This window comes from Phodopus roborovskii, unplaced genomic scaffold (assembly GCF_943737965.1).
Source record: "Phodopus roborovskii unplaced genomic scaffold, PHOROB, whole genome shotgun sequence".
NCBI classification, from domain to species: Eukaryota; Metazoa; Chordata; class Mammalia; order Rodentia; family Cricetidae; genus Phodopus; species Phodopus roborovskii.
In genome coordinates, this window is record NW_026125295.1 from 32,544,406 (window position 1) to 32,561,593 (window position 17,188).

Genomic DNA, 17,188 nt, shown 5'->3' on the forward strand with positions numbered 1-17,188 from the left:
TGCTTATTCTTAGGCTATAACAGTTTGCATGGAGAAGAAGCATCATAGGCTGACATTAATTTGTTTAACAGTATAAAGTATCGATACTATTACTTTACTAGGCCCGAACTATTTTTTTCTTTTTGACAGTATCTCATAATAGATCAGGCTGGCCTTGAGTTGTGTAATCCCAACCGATCTTAAACTCCTGAGGCTCCTGCCTCCCTTTCAAGTTCTGGGGTTGCAGGTATTCGCCACTATGTACAGCTCTTAAACTTACTTTAAAATTTTAAACACCTGAGGACTGCATCAGCACATGCATTATCTAATATATATGAATCACTTTTTAAATGATATAGTTACACCCTTCAGAGAACAAGACCTCAATACATCTGATTTGTAAAGTGGAGGACAGGGATATGTGAGTGTTTGGATAGAGGACTCATACACACACAGTAAAATGCAGAGTTTCTATAAGTAATGGCATATTTAATGGGCTTTGACAGGACCTGAATTCTCTCCTCAGATCCAGTACGAACAGCGACTGGAGGAGCAGGAGCAGCTGCTTGCCCACAGACTGAAGGAAGCTCCACAGAACCAGCGCAACAGCTCAGCCAGGCTTAAGGCACTTGAGACAGAACTCGGAGAAATGAAGGAAGCCCATGAGGTCACTGTAAGAAAGCTGGAAGCTGAAATCGATGTTCTCAAACATCAGAATGCTGAGTTAGAACACAAGAAGAATGACAAAGAGGATCAGGACCTCCAGTCCCTAGAATTCCAGGTAGAGCAGGCACATGCTAAAGCAAAGCTGGCAAGACTCAACGAAGAGCTTGCAGCAAAGGGGAGAGAGATACAGGACCTTTCGAAAACTGTGGAGAGGCTCCAGAAGGAGAGAAGAATGATGCTGTCCAGGCAGGGCCCCGGGAGCAGAGAGGAAACGTCCGCCAAACGGCTGAAGAAAGACGTTCTGCACCCCAGTAGAGGGAGCGCAAACTCCTCCTCTGGAACCCTCGATGCCAAACTGTACCACCCACACACCTTCACTGATTCCCATGTTTCAGAGGTTGTACAGGAAAACTGCAGATTGAGAAAAGAGTTAGAGGGATTGATTTTAGAGAGGAATAAGCTGAAGATGGACTCTGAAGCAGCAATGTACCAATTTGAAAACTCCATGAAAAGGTAAAAGGTTAAATTGTTCATAAACATGGCAACACAAACAGGTTTTTTTTTTTTTTTTAATTATAAGGTGTATTTCTCTATAATTTGGTCTTGAAACACATCCATAACATGAACTAAAGTTGATCAATTGCTAGAATGTTTGCCTATAGTGTATGTGGAACTCTAAGTTGATCCCCAACACCAGAGAAATAAGGTGGGTGGTCCCTCCATATCCTCCTAACACTCAAACACTTGGTAGAACCTGGAGGATCCTAAGTCCAAAGTCATTCTTGGCCACATAGCAAGTTAGAGGCCAGGTTGGGATACATGCAAGCAACTGGTCTTAAAATGTAGAGTTTATTATATTGTGTGTATGTATTGGTGGTAGTAGCATGTGAAAGAGGTTTTTCAGTGAGGCTCTTCTACCTGATGAAGCACTAGATCCTGGTGAACTGAAATCCCCATGCCAGGCCAAGCCATGTGTTTGGGGTGACTGGTAAGTTTCCTCTCTTTACTCATAACCTAGTTCTTCCCTCTCCCCAGGCTCGCATCCCTGTCCAAGATTGCTAAGTGTTAATTCCAACTGCAAGTCAGTTTTTATGTCCTTTATTACTTGAGTTCATGATCTATAGGATACTGCCTATAAATGTCCCCCCCCCATACCACCCATCTTTCTATACCTAACAGTACATTGTACTTTCCCCATCATCTTGCTTTAAGATGTGTGTGTTAAAATATGTGTGTGTATATAATATATATATATACACACACACACGTATATATATATATATATATATATATATATATATGCTCTCATTGTCATTGTTCCTTCAGTAACTCCCAACTTCCTTAAATATCAATACTCAATTTCTCTGCCTAGCATTTCAAATCCCATGCCATTCTCATATTATTCTCTCTACCTAATGTTTCTTTGTGCCTCTTGCTCACTTGTACTTGAAGTTCTGCCCCTTCCACAGAACGTTTCTTGGCACATCTCAGAAAATTGCCTGCTCCCACCCACAACTCCTACATAAGCATTAATCATCCCCCGCCTTGTAGCTCCCAAAGAACAGAGAGAATATTGCACTGCTTTGCATGCCCATGCCTGCAGCTACCTGGTTTCACTCAGCAGGATGGTCATGGGAACAGTACCCACAATGTGGCTACTAAGTCAGCATGGCAGTACCATATTGAAATCGGTTTCTCCAGTACTCAATCTAGTTGTTATTCTTCCCTAGAAATACTTAACATTCAGGTTTATTGTTTCAAGTTTCTTTTAGGAAAATTTTGTTTTTGCTAGTGTTGTTATTCTGTTTCTCTGATATTAAAATTCTTCCTAGTCCCAGATTGAGGCTGTCATTTACTCTGAGTTATATTATGAGTGATTTTGGCTTTAATCCTTTTCCTAGAATGCTAACTATACTGCTTCCTTGGAAAAATAGCAAATAAGTAACTGATGCTTGTCTGTCACTTATAGATTGCTGTGTTCTTAGCAACAGCTATTTGTACCCACACCACTTATTTAACTGCCTGTAATCCATGTACTTTGTCACCAAGACAAACAAATCATCACATAATACCATCCAAATGAAGCAAATAATTCTATGTCTGATAATTACAATAAAATTATTGTATTCTCTCAGTCTGCATGCCCAAATACTGGTGAGCTGCCAATATAAACCATTGAGGATTTTAAGAGCTGTGGTTGTCCAAACAAGAACCCAAGTGAGAAATTTGAGTGTGCCTTAAAAGACAGAATGACTAAACATTTGCTTGAAATTAAGGCAGGTGCATTTGAACCTTGGAGTTCCTTGGAAAATATAGCTTCAGATGGAGGAGAGAGGAAGGCCTAACATTTAAACTCCATTCGTGCTTGACTTGATCTCAAGCTGGACAGTTTATAGATCTGCACCCTTGGCCTGACCTCTGTGTGTCACTTTTCCTAAACCCACTACTCTTACAAAACCTGGAAAATGCTAGCCAGTGAGTGATTAAGGAGCGCACAGCATCTGTTGAAAACACCTGATGTGCAGCCAAGAGTAACTCCCCATCGCTGCCTTCTTGAATACTGTCTGGGCATGCCGAGTTAGAGGTGTGAGAGAGAGCCACTTACCATGTTCTCTCATGTCTGTCCCACAGGGTCAAGGACGATGCTGCAGCACACATTGTGTCCCTCAAAGTGGCTCATCAGAGGGAAATAGAGAAACTCCTTTGCCAAAATGCACTGGAAAATTCCTCTTCCAAAGTAGCTGAACTGAATCGAAAAATAACAACTCAAGAGGTAGCTGGTTCTTCTTAGACACTAATCACATATTTTTAAGTCTACAGCTAGAACATGATTTCATCTAGAAATGTTTTAACTTCATTTTTTTCAGGTTGATGATACAAATGGAAAATGGTTATTGACTTAATTTTTATACATATGTTTTTATGTTTTTAGCATTTTACCTTAAAATTATGCCCTATAAATAAGTGTTTATACAGACTTGTCCCTCCCTTTCTCAGATCCCCCTCTACATAGACTGCCACAGACAGCTGAGGTATATGTGTAGCTGAGTGGGAACTTGCATGTTGATCTACCACCCTCCACCCCAAGACCCAAATGATAAGTGGTTACCCTCATGCATTCTTCTGCTTGTTAGCCTTTCATCGTGGAACAAATAATGCCTCCAGTCAGTGAGGCACTAGGGATAAAGTAATGAACAGAGACACACAGCTCCCACCCATGGGAAGCACAGCCTTTCAACAGCTGTGATGGGGAATGCTGAGAGCCAAACAGCATTTCCTTCAGTCAGCAGCTTCCTTCCTGGATAACAGGTACATCTACTGAGACTGCCTAAAAATAGCCACCCTTTGGCTGTTCTCTGCAGTATTAGGATGAAAATAGAACTTTTGTTAAAAATTGGAAATGTAAGCAGTGGTGAGTGAGGCTGTGTTTATTTTGCCCCTCATCGGTCCTGGAGGTTTTTATTTTCATAAGATAAACTTAAGGAGGGGCCTTAAGAAATTGCTACCATCTCTCCCATCTGTAACTACTTCCTAGCATTATAATTACAAACAAATCCCTCATTGGGGAACTTTTTTTTTTTTTTTTTTTTTTTTTTGGAAAAGCTTGTGACTTTATTGTCTTTGTAACAAGATCCACTTAGAACTGGATCACTCGGCCCTTTCCCTTCTTATTGCCTCCCAGTTCAAATTGCTGGCCTCTCTTACTAGCCAGCATCCTCTTAAATCTGCAGTTGGGTTCAACACTCTCACGTCTCAACACAATCATCTTTGTAGTTTTAGCCTTTTTGTGGAAAATAGGCTTAGTCCACCCACCATGGCCACTGTTCGCTGTGGTAATGCTGCTTTCTCCGGGCACAAAGAGTCCTTGCCCTTCTTGTACTGCATCACTTTGTGGGATTGGTGCTTGCCACATTTCTTGCAGAACATCTGGTGGGTCTTAGGAACATTTACCATGTTGGTGGGAACAGTAAAGGCACAGAAAGAAGCAAGGAAATTTAAATAGGGACAGTTTAAATATTTTTAAATCGTTGTGAATTATCAGATATAAAACTGTTGTACCTGTCATAAAGAGGTGTATGTTGAAGTATGTGGGGATGAGATGTAAGGAAGTCAGGACAATCCTCATAATGTAGTTAGAAGTGTTTCAATGCTTTTCTAAAGTATTCTTCAGAGTACCTCCAATGTAGGCCTGCAGATCCTCACCAGGTGTCAGAATGCAGCTGGGATTGCACCAGGTCATTTGCAGGGATAGTCTGGGACAGTGAGCGAACCAGGTTCTTCTAATACCATAGTAGCGCAGATACTGTGTTTTCCTAAGGTGCTGGTTGTGATAGAGTTCCCTGGAAGGCAGTGCAGCCTGCTCATTAGAATAATGAAGTGTTGCAGAGAAGAGAGCATGCCAGGGCATTCCACACGTTCTTAGAATGCCTGGTGGAAAACTGTTCATGGATTCCAAATTCCTTTGTCTAAAATTATGATGTGACATTTTTAGTTCAAAGATTATGACTAATATCTTTAATAACCTAGTATCCTTCTTAATCACAAAGTATGAAGATAATACTGTCCACTTCCAAACTTTGACTTCACGGAGGTTTGTTTACTTCTCAAGGTTTGTTTCAGTCTTGAGTTGGCTTATATTATCTGCATAGTATTTAAAGGAGAGCCTTATTAACTAAATCCTTCTCCCACCCAAGTACTGGCCGGGCCCAACCCTGCTCAGCGTCCAAGCTCAGGCAAGGTCGGGCACATTCAGGGATGTGTGGCTGTACACTAATCCTACTTGTTATCTTTCCCTAGGTACTTATAAAACATTTCCAAGGTCAAGTTAATGAGCTGCAGGGTAAACAAGAATCCCTTGCAGTTTCTCAAGTTCGAGAAGAAATCCTACAGAAACAGGTAAGAAATAACCAAAATATAGGACTAAATAAGTTTTTCTTAGGGATTTCAATTACATTAATATTTATATATAGAAGAATCATTAGTAACTTAGTGTAAAGTCTGCTTTCTAAAAAGTAATCAGTCTAGAAATCTGTTTTAATGTGACTTATTCAGTCAACCATCATGTATTTCTTTAACTGGTAAGTCTTGTAGCTTAACTTGTGTATAGTACAGGCTTCCTGAGCATAAGTGTTAACGATGTGGTTCCCTCAAGATCCAAAGACCCTTCCCATGGCTGAGACATCAAAGAGCTGGTACCGCACAGTTGGTGGGAGTATATTTATGGAGACATTGGTTCAGGTCACTGTGGAACGTAGGCAGACTCCAGTGGACCTATAGATGGGGTCACAGGTATTTCTGGGTGGGACTTTGGCAGCACCAACCAAGCAACAAAGACAGAGAAGCCAAAGGCCCCTAGTAGACCCAGAGCCAACAGAGGGGGGATGCTGCCTGGTGGTCTGTCCCTAGTCCTTCTAGTAAACTGCTTGATACAAGCCAACATTTATCTCTCTAGCTAGCAGAAACTAATGTTTTCACTAGTTACATAGCCAAACTGTCAGAGCAGAGAAAAGGGGGAGCTGTGTCCATTTGTAAAACTGTTAACTCCCAGTCCTTACCCTGGCTTGAACAGTGGGGCTTGTCAGACCTGGTGTGTGCTGTGCCTGTGTCTCTTCCAGCAGATGGCAAGAAGACAGAACAGTGGCCTCAGCTGATAACCACGCGCAACTAAATCTGTAAGACAGTTATCACGAACTGAGTTTTACACTTTGTTTCCTCCTGATAATCAGAATTTGTAAAGGAGGGGGCAAGAAAAGACTACACCTTCCTCTCTCATCTGGGAAGCCAGCCATGTGGCTCATGCCTATAATCTTAGCATTCTGTAGACTGAGACTTGAGTTTGAGGCCAGCCCAGGCGAAGGCCAGAGAAAGAGACAGGCAGATGTGGGAGAATTGGTTTCAGTGAGAATTCTGTTATCCTGGTGCTGCAAGTTTCACTAGGACCCCATCCATGGGTTCCAGAAAGAGGTGGTTTGCCTAGAAAGCTCTGGGTCTTTAGAACCTGTCAAGGACAATTATGTTCCTCAGCTCTGTGAGTTCTTAGTTGGGACAGGCTCCTGTAACAAGCAATAGTAATTAGATTTGAGAGAAGCAAATGAGTGGCTGACACAGTGCTCACCAAGCAGGAGAAAAGTCAGTAGAAAGTGACTGTGCAGTGGCTTAGAGCGCTGCCTCAGCAAAGAACAGGAACCTACGTGGACACAGTAGACACAGGAAAGCCAGAGCCAACGGTGGCAACTGTGGGGAGGAACAAGGCGCAGAACACTTTCCGAGTGAGATTTGATTTCAGATCCATCTGGTGTCTTCTCTGGGCTGACAGGAGCCAACCTGTTACTAATAAGACTTTGTATCCTGCCTTTAGACAAAAAGCCAGGCACAGAAAGCTTTTCCTGTTTGCTGTGTCACAGCTATCATCTACAGAAAAACGTCAGAGAGGCACACTGACAGTCATGCTGTGTCACCAGCAGCAGTATCATTACGCACAGGCTCCATGGGAAACCACCACTGCTCTTTGGCCCAAGGTCCCACTGATTCTAGGAAGATAAAATAATGATATATACGTGTGTGTGTGTGTGTGTGTGTGTGTGTGTGTGTGTGTCTGCGTCTGCTTTCCTTTCAGTGTTCAAGATGCACACAGAACCTTGTTAGCCTTAATCACTAAGCTTACAGGCTCTCACAGAATTGAAATAAAGCTTTTAAAATAAGCAGTGACAGGAAATATATGTACGTGTTTGCAGGGCCAAAAAACAAGATCAGCTAACCAACTTATAGTCTTGTTAAAAGCATACCCAAGACTTGGTAATTTATGAAAAAGCATTGTTAATTCAAACATCCAAGAACATCATGCCAGCATCTTCCCATGGTAGAGGGACAGGGGAGAGCCAGGCTTGCATTTCTAACAGCATATTTCCAGAATAATTCACTCAGACCTCCAATAACAACTTCAGTCACAGGACTTGGGAGGACATGATGAATGCTAAACAGCTGCAGTGTGTGTTTCTTAGTCTGGGTACCTGCTGCTTAATATGGAGTTCATTTACAGGAGCTGCATGAGCATGGCTATACAGTCCTACCACTAATGAACACCTACTGCTCCTTAGCCTGGTGTATACTGAGGCATCCCACCTCAATTTGAAGGGAAAAGGAACTGTTCCCACCTCTGAACTCCAAGAATCAGTCTGTTTTCCTGAAGCTGAACTGTTGCTGGATAAACTAGGCGATGGCAGAGGCCTTTTCTCCCTTCCCTCAGGAGTCACAGTCCTGTGAGCTGTTACCCATCCTCTGAAAGCAGCTAATTGATGTACTTGACTTTATCCTCTAGTTTCTCAGGGGAAGATTAGATCCCTGTCACTTTGTATATTCACAAATGAAGGTGCACTATACATTTTAAAACAGTGGTGAGTTCTGGTAGATCTTTTGTCTGTGTACTTTTATAAGGACCATCAGAAAGCTGTGACAGGTTTTCAAAATTTAGTTAAAGCAAATACCCTTGATGTCTTTGGGAATGTACCTCTCTTACTTAGTGAGCTAATGCTGGGGATCTGAAAGGGCATTTCTATAGATTACATGGCTGTCCTGAGCCTTTTCTCTAAAATGTTTTCAAATCGCACAGCTCTTTAAGGTCATACCTGCTGCAAAGGGGTGCAGACCTTTTAGTTAGCCTCTACTATATTGTCAATCAGTCTCTACAACCTCAGGCACATACTGGCTCATGTCTTGGGATTTATCGTACTCTTCACAAAAAGGGCTCATCATGCATGAGGTAGCAGCCATTATGAATTTTCAGTGGCTACTTAAGTCTTCAGTTCACTCATTCCCGTGCACCCCAGAGTTATAGAGGAAGGACTTGAATCTCTATATAGATATATAGACTCCTAAAGACAGATGCGGGGCTAATTACAAATGTCACCACAGTGGAAAAGTCTATCATCACCTTATAGAAACCACACTGGGTGTGGTGATGCATGAGTGTAACCCCAGTACTTGTGATCCTCCATCTGTGCCACCCAAGATCCAGGCTGGCCTGTACTACATATGAGACCCTGTCTGAACAAAAGAAAAAAGGGAAAAGAAAGAAACCATTTAAGACCAGCATCTGACCTGAGCCTGGGGACTCTTAAGGCCCACTATAAAAAACAAAAACAAACAAAAGAAACCCTGCAGAATCTTGCTGTGCTTACTGTAACTTAGATATTCTGGAGCCAGGTGTTACTTCCCTGAGCAAGCAGTGGAAGGTGGGTGGGGTTTATGGTAAGAGCTGTATGTATATCCTTAACAGTGCTATTTGATCTCCATCACTGTAGCAGCACCTGAGACAGCCAGCTAATTACAAAAATTAGTATTGAAGTCTCATCCAGACCAGTTGGCTCAGATGCTTAGAGCAGCATGAAGTCCTCACCTCATGAGAGAGATCATGTGTTAGAGCAGTAAGAAGTCCATACATCATGAGAGGTCATGTGTTAAAGCAGTAAGAAGTCCATACATCATGAGAGGTAATTAATAAGCTTGACTTATTATAAATGGATTAGGTTCACCAATAAAAAACATACAGACTGACCAGATGGACTTTAAGTGTGAAGTGGGAAAAAAAAAACCTGTGTGCTGCCTACAAAGGCATTTATTTTCCTGATAAAGAGATTCGTGCACATACCACACACCCACGTAAAATGAAGAACTTGGAAAAGTATGCAAATAAAAACTAAAAGCAAACAAGATTAGCTGAACTTTATCATAACACATTTTAAATAAGAACCTAATGAGATACCAAGGGGTCACTATATTGTGTATTTAAATCAGAACTGAAGAGACCAAGGGGCCATTGCATGGTGATAGAGCAGAGTGAGTAACCAGAAGACACAACTGTAGTATAGGTTTAGGTACTCATCACAGGTATCAATGAAGTACATAAAGCACAGAGTATCAGCTCTAGGGGGACAGACTCCAATGCTGACAAGTCATGTAGGCAGAAGACCAGCAAGGAAACATGAACTGAAACATCATGGTGCAAGCCATTTCATCCAACAACAGAAAGAACATTCTACAAGGTAAAGCATGCATTTGGCCAAAAGTCAAGTCTCAATGAGTATTTTAAAAAATTATAATCTTATTGTATATCCTTAGACCAAAGACAGGATAAAAACTATATGTCAGAAAAAAAAAGAACAATGGAAAATATGCAAAATGTGGAAAATGAACAACCTTCTCACAAATGACTCATTTGGATACTAAAAAGTTAAAGCAGAAATCAAACACTGAAGCATGAAAGTCTGCAAGCACAGGCGAGCATGGACAGCTGGTATAGCAGCAAATGTATAGTCAGGAAGGAAACCTGCAAAACCAAGACAAGGCTCGTGAAGGGTTTTCTAGCAAAACCTTTAACTAGACTAGCCAAGAAAAATAACAAGGAAAAGAAGGGAGACATTTTTATTAATCTGAATAATTTATAAAGGATCATAAGAAATAGCTATGCATAATTACATGGAAATCTGGTAAGCCCCCCCCCCAAAAAAGACATAACATCGCACATGCAAACATACCAAAATCAAGAATTATGGAATATAAGTGGAAAAACAAATAGTAATAAATTGGAGTAGTTATTTAATCTGCTGTCTAAAGTCTAGAACCCAGTGACCCAGATTTCTACAAAAGGTTTATTTAAAAAATTATTCATTTCTTTTTAAAATAATCCAAGAAACTGAAATGAAAAGGACTCTGATAAACTTGTTATGAGGCTACCATTACTGTGACAGCAAACCAAAGACAAAACATGAAAACTGCAAACCTGTATCTGCTATGAACATGTCAGAAATTCCTAACAAAATGCTAGCAAACTGAATTAAAGAGCATATCACAGTACTCATTCCCTGTGATCAACTGAAACTCCTTCCAGAGATGCAAGAATGGTTAGGCTTGATACAAAACAGTAAACATGATAAAATACCCCATATACAATGAAAGTATTTCCTTTAAAATCTGCGACAACAAAACAAAAAAAGATAGCCACTGTCCACATTCTTATTTAGTAATATAGTCTTGACAAAAGAAACCAAAGGCATTCAGATTGTAAAGGAAGAAGGTCATGATCTATATTTGCAAATGATTTGACATAATATATTGAAAACCCTAGTTTCTATTTAAAAGAAAAAAAACTGCCAAGTGATTTAAAAGAATTTAGAAAAATTTCAGGACACAAAAAAATCAGCATACAAGGACTAGAAGTATGGCTCTGTAGTACAGAGCCCTGGCTGCTCCTGAAGACCTAAGTTCAAATCCTAGCACCCACATGGTGGCTCATAATTAACTCCACCCCCCAACTGACAATCTGGGTGCAACACCCTCTTAGGTATTAAAATAACTATTAAGATAAACGAGGCTTCTATTGACTATTTAATACCTACTGTGCATGTATTTAATAACTCACTTTAGATGTTAAAAATTAGAAGCTGTAAAATCAGCTATAGCCCCACAGCGCCAAAATCTATTTTGCTACAGCTCCTGTTCACACGGGTGCAAACAGTATAGAGTAAGGGGGAGGGTTTGGAGTTCTGTCCCAGCCTACATCAGCAAGACCCTGTTTAAGAAAAATGACCACAGCAACAAAACTTCATCAACCATGAAGAGAGATCAGCAAAACCTCTACACAAAAGAAAAAACATTCATGGAAGTTTCATGAAGTGAAAATATCCCTATCTGCCATGGGAACAAGTAGGAACAGTCATAAAACCTGTCTGGCAGTGTGTGTGCGCCATTGTGGAATGTTGTTCAGCATAAAGGAAGCCTGGCCAGCTGCTGTCAGCCCAGGGCAGGGGATGAATTACCCAAGTTTCTTCAAAAAGTTTTCCAGTGAAATACTTAATGTAGACAAAGCTGATCTGTGAACTGAGAAAGTGACCTGAAACTACAAATATGATTTTCATAAAAATCGATTTAAAAAACAGCAAAACCATAACCCAACAGTGAAGGATTGCAAAGTGGTCATCTTAGAATGGTGTTACTATGGTAGGTGTCATAAAAATGGCATCCTCAGCCTGGCGGTAGTGGCGCATGTCTTTAATCCCAGCATTCGGGAGGCAGAGGCAGGCAGATCTCTGTGAGTTCAAGACCAGCCTGGTCTGCAAGAGCTAGTTCCAGGACAGCCTCCAAATCCTCTGAGAAAACCTGTTTTGAAAAACAAACAACAACCAAAAATAAAAATAAAAAATGTCATCCTCACTGCTGTGTGTGAGGACCACACATGCTGCCCATCCTCTGCATCTCACCCAAGCCTTCGAGTTCCAAGCTGCTTACATGTGGGTCTCCTAAACTGTGTGCCAGCTAATTTTATGTCAACTTGACACACGGTAGAGTCATCAGAGAGAAGGGAGTCTCAGCTGAGAAAATCCCTTTACAAGATTGGGCTGTAGGCAAGCCTGTAGGGAATTTCTTAATTAGTGATTGACAGAGAAGGGCCCAGCCCTTTGTGGGTTACTCCCTATCAGGGTCCTGGATTCTGTAAGAAAGCAGTCTAACTATGCTACGAGGAATAGGGAAGGAAGCAGAAGTCATCCACGGGCTCTGCATCAACTCCTGCCCTCAGGTTCCTATCCTGCTTGAGTTCCTGTTCTGTCTTACTTTGGTGATGAGCAGCAATGCTGAAGTGTAAGCCAAATAAACCCTTTCCCCACACAAAAAAAAAAAAAAGTTTGATTGCCTCTGGTTTAATATAATTTTTGTATTCACCTTTTTCTACTAACTTAGGTGAGATTGAGGAATAGTATTGTTATTATTAGGTAATGGGTATTTTATGTAAAACAGGATTGAATGTGTTAATTTATCCATCTTCATTTTCTTATTGCCTTTAATGCAGCAACTAGTGGAATCAGATCTCGGATAGAATTTCTTCCTGTATAATAGAAAAATGCAGTTCATTGCTTCACTAACGCTGACATAGAAGGCTCTCAAACCCCCTCCATATTATCCCTAGTGCTATAACAATAACTCCATTTTCTGTGTGGTGAGAAAAGTACTGCACAGACTAAGCCCATGAGGGCAAGGACTGTACCTCTCACTCTCTGCATCCTGGGGTCCCAAGAGAGCAGTCAACCAAGAAAGACACCTCCTCACCTGCCTCTGCTCCATTCTCTGACAAGCAGCCTCATCTGTGGGGCATTGCATAGGGTCATGAGAGAATTACAGATAAAATGTGTGTTCTTCCTGTGCTTGGAACACTAACTACAGTGCTGCAGGACTGAGCTACACTTTTAATCCTAAAAGCAGTTACTGACACCTTGAAGCCGAGGAAAGCACCCACCTCGCTTGAACACGCGTAGTCCTGGAAGGAAGGTGGTGTGGACAATCTGGAGCCAATCAGAATGTGAGGTCAGCTCAACTAGAAAGACCCTTTACCTCTTGGTCCTGAGAAGGGAAGCTGTTAATTTCTAGATGAATCTAGGGTGCCACTTGAGGAATTTATACGAATATTCTTGATTTTCAAGATTATCTGTTTGGAAATAATTGTTTCCTTGTGATTGTGGGTTTTCCATTCCTACTTCCATTGTAGGTTACAAAGCTCTTGGAAGAATTGAAAGAAGCCAAAGAAAACCACACGCCAGAGATGAAGCATTTCGTGGGCTTAGAAAGGAAGATCGAGCAGATGGAAATGAGGCATAAGCAGAGAGAGCAGGAACTCCAGCAGGTAGCAGTTAGATAAAAAGCAGGGGCGGGGTCACTTCAGAGCTTCACTCTAAGCACTTTCCATTGCTGTCACTCTTACATCCCTACCAAACGCTTCTTCACGTGTCCCCATGTCCTTTTCTTTGTGTAGTTTATGAATGTGGACATTTTGTCTGTATGTACGGCTGCACTCCAGAAATGACATTGTGAGCCACCACATGGGTGCTGGGAATTGAACTCGGGACCTCTGGAAGAGCAGCCAGTGCTCTCAGCCAGAGTCACTTCTCCAGCAACCACTCTCTCCCCACCATTGACTTTTAATCCTTAAAGTATAGTTTTGAAGAAAAAGACTTAAAATCTCAAATACTTTGATATTGCTTTTCCTTATATTTTGAAAGAGAAAACTTATGTCCTTAAACGCTGAGGGTACCTAGTTTACGTTTATTGCCCTTGGAACAATATTCCATATTAAATAATTTTCCATATTTATAAAACTTATATTAACAAGATGGTTATTAATACCTAGCACTAGAACAGGTGTACTGCATTTAAAGAGCGAGGATGCAATGTTTTCGGTCTGGCTTTACTCTAGAACTGTCAGTCAGCTCACACAGGCCTCTCCTGGACTAGACGGTGGTGAAGCCGGGATTCTGGCTAACCTGGTCTCTAAAGAGGCTGCCTTCCTGGCTTGCAAGTTGCATTCTTGAGGCAAGAAAGCTCTTTGATGTGTGTCTTTTCTTATGAGGACACTAATCCTATCAACTCAGGGCCCTATCAATACAGCCTAATTTACCCTCATTTCCTCACTCCACATATGGCCACACCAAGGGTTAGGGCTACAGCATGTGGTTTTGGGGGGTGAAGGGACATTCAGTTCGTAACAGATAGTGAGAAATTTACATAAACCGTTGAAGACACACACACACACACACACACACACACACACACACATGCATTATGCTTTCTGGTTTCCCACAAGAAGCCTGGGTGTACCTACTCAGTATTGTCCTGCTCTTTAAAACTGTTAAACATTCCTCATTTCCACTATGAACTGGAATAATAATGTGAAATTTTCATATTTCCAGATAATACAGCAAACACGCCAAGTAGTGGAAACTGAGCAAAATAAGGAAGTTGAAAAGTGGAAGAGACTTGCACAGTTGAAGAACCGGGAGCTGGACAAGTTCCGCACAGAGCTGGACTCCATACTGGACGTTCTGCGGGAGCTGCACCGGCAGGGGGTGGTGGTGCCAGTCACCCTTGCAGATGAAGTGAGTGCAGCAGAATTTTAGTCGGAACTTGGATCTGAGTGGAATGTACCACCGTGGGGACAGCTTTTGAAAGATAAGGTTCTACCACAGCAGCAGAGTAACTCGTCAGAATAAACTGCCCCAAACCAACAAGGAAAGGAACATCGTCATGGTGTGTTTTACTGAAAACCATTAACTTAAGCATTGGAGATGACTCATGAGCAGGTTCTGTAATGTCAGAAGACCCTGACTAGCAAGGCTTACTGCAGAAGGGTCTGCTCCCAGGCTACAGTGAAGGGAAGCAGTAGTCATCCTCGGCCATGTCTTATCTATGAACTTTGCATTTTCTGTATGACAGAAAACCAGCTTTCTCATGAAGAGGTAAAGGAATGTGAGCCTCATGCTGGGGACAGTCTCGACTCATCAGCTGTTGGCTGAGCTGCAGGGCCTCTTCAGTAACTTAGATGACAGTTGTAATTTTTGTTCTCTCAGGCTTCTTGAACCCAGTGGAAAGTGACAACTAATGGCACAGTTGGTGTATCCATTACTGTAGGCCAGGTGTAGTAAATGACAGTCCTAATTTTTGGCAGCTCTAAAGCTATACATGGTAAAAGAAGTCTTACCTTTTCTATTGAAAAAAGAAATATTATATCCATTAGAAAAAAATAAAAATATGATAAAAAATAGTTCTAGCTTATTTTACCATCCCATTTTTAAAAGCAGATCAGAAACGTGATAGTGGTAAATCAAAGCTGTAGCCAGTTTGCTTTCATGTGCCTTTCCCAGGCTACCTTACAACCCCTGGCTGGAAGCGTGCTGTCCATGGAGACATGGCACACTTGGTGTCTGCACGGGGTGCTCCCGGACGTCCAGGACAGCATAGGAGCTGCACAGGACAGCATAGGAGCTGCACAGTAACTTTTAATTTTCAACCACTTTAAAATGTAAAAAGAAACTGCGAACTAAGTCTTTAGAATACATTTTACATTAATAGCACATTTCAGTTTGGCCTACATTCCAGCTGTGTGTGCCAGTAAATGCAATTCTGGGGTAATGCTTATGAAGTAGAATGTTTCATAAAGGATAGGCGAGTGAGTCTAGTGATCTCACAATCAAAGGATGTGAAATATATATATTTACCTGTTAAATATGGGAGTGTAATTATTGTCTTAATGCCAACATTTTGTAATGTGTTTTCTTTCTGAGAGGAGAGTAAAATAGCATTTTTGCAATTTTTTTCTTGTACAATGTTTCAGAGTTATAATACAAATAATTTATTTTATAATTTAGGTGTTTTGTGTTTATCGGTTAATACATGCCTCTGAATACATAGCTTCCCATTCCACCCTCTGCCCTTTTGACTGATTCCATATATGAGCCATTCAAAGTACAAAGCTGGTTTTAAAACAAAAGGGAAACATGCAGAAAAGGTTGGTGTTGACTAGTAAGCCAAGTTCACATGCATTATGTCTGTCTGTCCTAGGATACCCAGCCCCATTCACTACTGTGTGGGCTGTAAAAAGTCTACTTCTCTCGTTGAGCTTTGTCCTAGAAACAGGTGGCGTCCTGGCTTTATTGGTGCAACTGCATTTAGAGGCTAAGGTGGCTTAACAGAGTGAGAGAGTTGTGACGAGCATAGAGCACAGGTTTTTAGTAACAGGATGGAGGTGCTGTTTGGGAAAGAATGTGACTCTACATTTTGGATGACATGGGTATGAAAGCTCTAACAGAGCTGGGGCATGACATGAAGCTGCTAATTCCACTGAGATTCCCTTCCCCAACCCCTTTTTGACAGTACAGGGAATCCAGTCCCGAGCACCATATGTACCAGTTAGGTTATAAGACAATCGTGCTGTGTGGCTCAGGTTTAACTCAAACTTGAAATCCTCCTGCCTGAATCTCCTCAGTGCTAGGACTGCAAGTGTGTATCACCTAACTGGGCTTCCAATGAGTGTTTTTTGTTTCCAATGGTGCTGTGGTGGTGGTGTGTTAGTTTTAAGATAGGATCTCATCTAGTCTAATGCCGGGATTTGAACCCTGAGTGCATGCTAGTAAAGTGCTCAGTTGACTGCAGTACACACCCCCAGACTGATGAACTCTATTCAGAAGTGGCAATAGCAGCTTCTCACCACCAGAGGAGATTAGCTGTGCACTGACTGAAACATTAATGACCTATCCTAAGGCCATGCTAAGTAAGACAATGCTGGTTTACCTTGAGGCAGAGAGCCACCAACCCTGGTTCCTTCTATACCTATATGTGGACTTAAGTTCCAACAAGCCCCCAAGGGTGAGATATGACCTGTAAGCCACAAAGGAGTGTACGTTTCTATTTTATACAAGTAGAATCCAAGGGACTGGTGTAAAAATGCTTGTGAAGGAACATACTAATACACATCCACAAAAGCAAAGATTCTGAATAAAGAACTTGTCAGATTGGGGACATAGCTGTGTCAATAGTGCTTATCTAGTATACACAAAGACCTGGGTTCTAATCCCAGCACAGGATTAGATGAGCTCCTATAGTTCAGGGAATTAGAAAGGGCTCCTAATAATTTGTTTGGCTGAAACATGGTTCAGAAATGGCTGGTAGCAAATTGAAGAAGGTTAGGGATAGAATTTTACCATGTAATTGTCACTTAAGTATT

The 17,188-nt window shown here is 41.4% G+C and overlaps 1 protein-coding gene across 1 annotated transcript in view; it reads left to right on the top strand.

The window, feature by feature from the left end:
• Window positions 1-15,808, top strand: part of Cep162 (centrosomal protein 162) — a 77,785-nt gene extending 61,977 nt beyond the window's left edge. Inside the window, exons 22-26 of the mRNA XM_051207605.1 lie at window positions 506-1,158; window positions 3,277-3,418; window positions 5,443-5,541; window positions 13,181-13,315; window positions 14,379-15,808. Of these exons, the coding sequence (XP_051063562.1) occupies window positions 506-1,158; window positions 3,277-3,418; window positions 5,443-5,541; window positions 13,181-13,315; window positions 14,379-14,585 (1,236 nt within the window). The 3' untranslated portion in view covers window positions 14,586-15,808. The remainder of the gene's footprint in view (window positions 1-505; window positions 1,159-3,276; window positions 3,419-5,442; window positions 5,542-13,180; window positions 13,316-14,378) is intronic.
• The last annotated feature ends 1,380 nt before the right edge of the window (window positions 15,809-17,188 follow it).